A 6,000-nucleotide genomic window follows, 5' to 3' on the forward strand; every position below is an offset into this window, starting at 1 on the left:
ATATACAGAATGGTCCGAGTAGATGAGAACATACAGTACAGCGACCCAGCAGTCCCTGGAGAATCTTTTTAAAACTTAAGCAATAAACTCGACCCAATGAATAAGTGCAGAACATTTGTTGGAGAACTTCCACCTGGGACTATAAGATGCATGAACTACAGCCTCATGTTGTGGAGTATTTATTGCACTGCTGGGTTCCAGTAACAAGGTTCTCAGAAATCTGACCGTTCCTCATCACTCAAGTTAATAATCAAGTACAGATGGACTATTTTCTATCCCGCTTACAGAGTTATTATTTTTGTTTGTTCATGCCTGCAGTATGTTAAACAGACTTAGTTCAAAATATAAAGAAAGATTCCTATTTCAGGATCAAAGTCATTATAGACATCTGTAATCTCAACAAGAACCATGCAAGCCATGCGGATACCTCTACCAATAAAAGAGGAGCAACATGGAACAAAGATATTTTTCTCCATTTGGCCCCTGTAGACCACCACGCTGAATTTGAAATGAAACATTCAAGAGTTTCAGTTTTAATTTAAGTGGTTTGACAAAAGTGTGACATTAAAAAGTGTTCTTTGGGTAACTTTGCCTTGGGTATCTTTCACTGTATGTTTTGAGTCATTATCCATCCACAGTATGAAGAGGTTTTCTATAAGTTTTGCAGCATTTACTCAATCTGAGCAGAGACAGTCACTAGCATGACACCATTTGGAACCTCATGAGTTTGAGTCTACTAAATGGAAATGTAACACACAGAACCACCACCAGACCTTTTGTCTGCTTGACTAGTCAAGAGCTAGCGAGGGTACAGGCCCCACCTGGCCATGCAACTGTTTCTCAGATGTTTGTTTTATTATTTATTAAATAATAATGCCTCCCAAAATGCCTGTAATTTCTAAATGTTAGTGCCTCACTTTAGTAAAACTCATTGATTTAAAGTTAAAAGTCTTGACTTTGCTCACATCTTGAGTGGTTCATTCCAAATTAAAAGAGGTGGTGTACAGAGGGCAAATGCAAAAAACTCATCTATGATCTAACATATATTGACATGACGAGGTGTGTGTGTGTGTGTGTGTGTGTGGTGGTGGTGTGTGGAGAGGGCACAGTGATTTAGTAGTTAGCACTGTTGCCTCGAACTTAAGGGTCACCGGTTTGCAGAGGTGTCAAGTACAAATACTTCGTTACCTTACTTACTGTAAGTAGAAATTCTGGGTATCTATACTTTTTACTTCTACTATCTATTACTTCTACTCCTTACATTTTCACGCAATTATCTGTACTTTCTACTCCTTACATTTTAAAAATAGCCTTGTTACTCCTATTTTATTTCAGCTTGTCATTAAAAAAAAAAACACATCTGAATAAATCGCGCCATCCGGATGGAGCGAATTTGATTAAGGTTGAATGAGAAGTATAAACATACCATTCCGACACCCTATTGGTTGGTACGCGATCCATCGCACCTGGATATTTATTACAACAGCATAACCCTCAGAGTGATGTTGCATAAATATTTTAACTACATATAATACATAATTAGAATATGCACTGAAGAAAATTTACCTACTGTAATCCTGAAACAGCTTGACCTCTGAGCGGTTATTGGTTGTCTGGATTTGGGATTTTGGGGGGCATTTGGACAGACTTGTTTCCTGGATTTAAAACCAGCTAGACTCTCATGCACGCTGATGTTTGATAAATCTGTACCGGCCAAGCTGAACCAAGCACAGACCCTCATGGCCTACTTTTTTCTTCTATCTTTATAGGTGGGCTTTATTGATTACATTGTGCACCCTCTGTGGGAGACATGGGGCGATTTAGTGCACCCTGACGCTCAGGAAATCCTGGACACCCTTGAGGACAACCGGGACTGGTACCAGAGCACTATCCCCCAGAGCCCCTCGCCACCTCCAATCACCGACAATGAGCTTGACAAGTTTCAATTTCAGCTTACCTTGGAAGGCGAGCCAGTTCAGGAGACTGGGCCCAACCACAATCATATAGCTAGCATCGAGCAGGAGGGGCCGAAGGAGATGAAGGAAGGGGAGAATCCTGGAGGAGGACAGGATGATGGGGACGGAGAAGACATAGTGGCAGTAGAGAGAGGGGGAAGAAGGCGACTGCAGGTTCAGTCAGTGGTGGAGGAGGAAGATGAGGAAAGACATTCAGATGGGAGTCCGATAGAGGAGGCAGAAGATGAAGAGGAGTCATCTTTCTCCCCTGCTGATGATACGTGAGGCTTAGGAGTTGTCAGGAATATCGCAGGAGTGCAGTTGGTCCCATCAGAACTCTCTTTTTCAATGTACCTTTCCCTTATTTCATGGCCATACCATGAACAAAACTATATTTCAGCAACTCAATAAAATGTTTTATTTTATTTTTCAAAAAAGGGAAGAAAATAATATCAGAGAAGTAGAGTAATTCACACAACAACTGTAGATTTTGGAATGGGTGCTGGGCCCGTTTCTAGCAGAAGGTGCAAGTTTGCATGGAGGAATACAGTTTTAGTGGTGTTTTAAACGGGCCATTTGGGCCATGTAGCACTCTAGAATTTTGGCAGATCCCCACACATGTTCATTTCTACCTAACATACAGACACAAACAAGAATACACACATCCACCAAACAGTTTCACTCTAATCTAATCCCAAAAGATATGCGCACACACCTGGGGGAACTTTGAAGGGATTTGGGATCTCTTTGGAAAAAGCCATCTTAAAAGGAATACCAACTATTTTCCATCTCAGTAGCTGCACAGAAACAGCTTTTACTGCATTCTTAACAGAAACTGAAATGCTCAGAAATTACCCAATTAGTGTAATCAGAGTGACTTTATTTTCCATTTTTGTCGGAAATAAACCCATAAGGACACATGTCTGCTGCAGAGAGGCAGAAGTTTTGGCTGTGGAGGCAACAGGATGGCGAAGTGGATACATAAGGACCAAGTTGGCACAAGACTGGACCTGAGACGTGGGTATGGCCCCTTTTTTTCCCTTTACCAGGAGTGCTACCAGTGCAAGATGGCCACGTGCCTTTCTGAACCATCAGCTTCAGATTTGGAGCTGCCGTGAAGCAATGCATCGTGGAATAGTGGTCTAATTTTGTCTTCGTTTCTCAATTGTTGCTTGTTTCAAGCTCTCTCTCTCTCTCTCTCTCTCTCTCTCTCTTGTCTCTCTCACTGTTGTGCATGAGTCCTTTTTTTATTGTTTTGGAAACCTCATTTTATTACGTAAAGTCTTCCTTGGTTGCTTTCGCTCTTGTTGAACATTTTGGAGACTGAATTCAGAAGCTAGCCATGGGAGCTGCTCATGGTCTCCTGTACCCTACCACGTTCAATGCAAACAAGGATAGTCACTTTTTGCGAAAAAGCCATGTTATTCTTCGGAATTTATGATTTTGCCTTCTTTTGAATTACATTTCAGGATGGTCCTGTGAAAACTGCGGGAAATCACAGACTCCTTTCAATAGCAGCACAGATTCACTTTCACTCGCTCATATAATGCAGCCATGTTCCATCACAGCAAATAATATTTTCCATTTTGGCTTACCAAAGGAATGGGTGGTAACTAATACCTTGGTGAAGGGATGTGATTGATCAAGAGTCGCAACTTGTACCAGTGGAACTGAGCACAGGGAGTCACACGCAGCCATTATTCAGTTTGATGTTTTTTATGCCTTAACACTGCAGGGTTTTTGTATGTGGCACTATGCTGACTGTCCTGAGGCTCACAAGAGAATATTTGTGTTTTGTCTGTACACCTTTACTAAATGTCAAATGTTGTGTCTGCACTAATATTAATCGCTCATGATCATTAGACTACGTCTACAGTATCTTCACATAAATGTCAAAGTGATAGGATCATATTTATGTTAATCAGGGTCTTTGAATCTAGGTTGCAGTTAGCCAATGTAAAAAACGATGGATTTGTCTGGGACTCTGAATGTAATAGTTGACTGGGAATTTATGAGAAAACGTCTGCTCAATGGATTTGGTGACAAGCTGGTTTCTGCTGGTCAGTACCTTAGCTTTAAGCGTGTGTGTCTGTTGCAACAGAACTTTGAGGTTACACCAATACAAATACGGTAACAAAAAAGTTTGGTTGAGTAATTAAAGCAATGCATGCGATCAGAACTTATGGCTTCGGTACCTTGGTGGATGGTTTGGATCTTTAACTGGCATCCAACTGGTGGATTATAAGACTTTGATTTGAAGTATGAACTTGGTGTATGAACTGATGACATCCCTACATACATTTGCGTATATGTTACCCAAGAAAGTGCTTCTGTTTTGTGGGTTTTTTTTTTTTTTTGTTAATGAGGCAAGCTCATTAAGCAAACAAATACTTCTTGCCATTTTAACACAATACTGTAGCAATCATTTCTTATGAAGAAATTAATTACTTGCTGCCATTCTTTTTGAATATCAAAAGGAAAAGTTTCCTTTGGACAGTTTGTGTACAGTTTTTATTTTTGTATCATGCTGGTTGGTGATTGTGATATTGAATTACAAGATTGATTACAAAACTATATATAATATTAGACTTATCGCTGCTTATTTTGTATATATTGTAATGTCGATCTGTACATTTAAAACCACTACAGAATTTCTCATTGCCGGCTTACTATGTTTAGTTGTAATCAAATGTACATGAATGGTTAACCTGTGCAGAAACAAACAACAACAACAACAAAAAAAAACCTAGCTGCTCTTTCCCTTACCCTTTTTTTTTTTTTTTTAAAGATGGATGAATCTCACAATCTGTTTTATATTTTGGTTTTGTCTAGGGGCAGCCTAATCATTTTATGAACCTGCACTTTATTTTTGGGTTTTGCGGTGGTTGGTTAAATAGTGTGTAGATTTATTGCTTTTAATGGATACAATAACACTTGCACAAGGGAAGCACTTCTCATGGCTTGGTCCCAAACTTTTCGAACGTGCCGGCACTCTCTCTCATGTAATCTGAAAAAAATAACAATAATAATTTTTTTTAAATCTACTCTAGTAATAATCCACATTGTAGAGGCCGGTAGTCATGGGATGAAGGTGTTATCCAAGGAACAGTCTGAGGCGGAGTGATTTGATAATTTGATAAAGATTGTGGCTTGAGTAGAAAAGTTTTTCTTTGTACTTTAAGTCACTTTCTTCTAATGAGAATCCTTGGGCTTTAAACAATATGTTAGTTGTTAAAAAATAATATGTGAAAAAACACAACAAAATGATTGTAATATTTGTAAATGATGTTGCTGTAATGTGCATAATGTGTCCAAGTTATTTTATATTATATTATTTTTATGAAGGGTTGTCCTCTGAGAGAACTGAGGTGTCATTTTGTGAATAAAATGCATTTAATAAGCAAATGACTATAGATATATATAAATATAAAAAGACAAATATATAAATATATATATATATCAGTATATTTTTCTTTTGTTTCACTGTTCAGTACTGTAAAATGTGTTCAAAATACAAATAAAGGATGATTTTTAACAAATATGATAATAAATGTTCATTGATTTTCTTGTCACTTCCAGAACAGGATTGTACACTTGTTCAAACTTTTATGTGTGGCTAGGTGCATCTACTCACAGAAACCCTGTGCCTACTGAAAACAGCTTAGTTTTGGTTTAAGCAATTGTGCGCTTTTGTCCTGCTCAGATAAATTAATAACTGTAAACAATCAGGGTGACAGAGGGTCAAAAGGCTCTTTTTGCCTGGCATGTACAGTACAGTACTGTAACCTCCCCAGATGGTCCCATTCACAATCATTTTATTACGTAAAGTCTTCCTTGGTTGCTTTCGCTCTTGTTGAACATTTTGGAGACTGAATTAAGAAGCTAGCCATGGGAGCTAGCTTCTTAATGTGCAGACACTGAGGGGACCACATCTGCCAGAGCAGTACGGTAGTCTGGTGGATACATGGAGAACAGGAGGCTAGTAAAACAGAAGAAGTCTGGAACCACGAAGACTCTTTAATTAACTGGGCTAAAAGGGTCAAGA

The 6,000-nt window shown here is 38.8% G+C and overlaps 1 protein-coding gene across 1 annotated transcript in view; it reads left to right on the plus strand.

Moving 5' to 3' along the window:
- Positions 1-5,036, plus strand: part of pde4a (phosphodiesterase 4A, cAMP-specific) — a 64,043-nt gene extending 59,007 nt beyond the window's left edge. The window contains exon 15 of the mRNA XM_053492177.1: positions 1,770-5,036. Within this exon, the coding sequence (XP_053348152.1) occupies positions 1,770-2,240 (471 nt within the window). The 3' untranslated portion in view covers positions 2,241-5,036. The remainder of the gene's footprint in view (positions 1-1,769) is intronic.
- The last annotated feature ends 964 nt before the right edge of the window (positions 5,037-6,000 follow it).

The sequence above is a fragment of the Clarias gariepinus genome, chromosome 3, assembly GCF_024256425.1.
Source record: "Clarias gariepinus isolate MV-2021 ecotype Netherlands chromosome 3, CGAR_prim_01v2, whole genome shotgun sequence".
NCBI lineage: Eukaryota > Metazoa > Chordata > Actinopteri > Siluriformes > Clariidae > Clarias > Clarias gariepinus.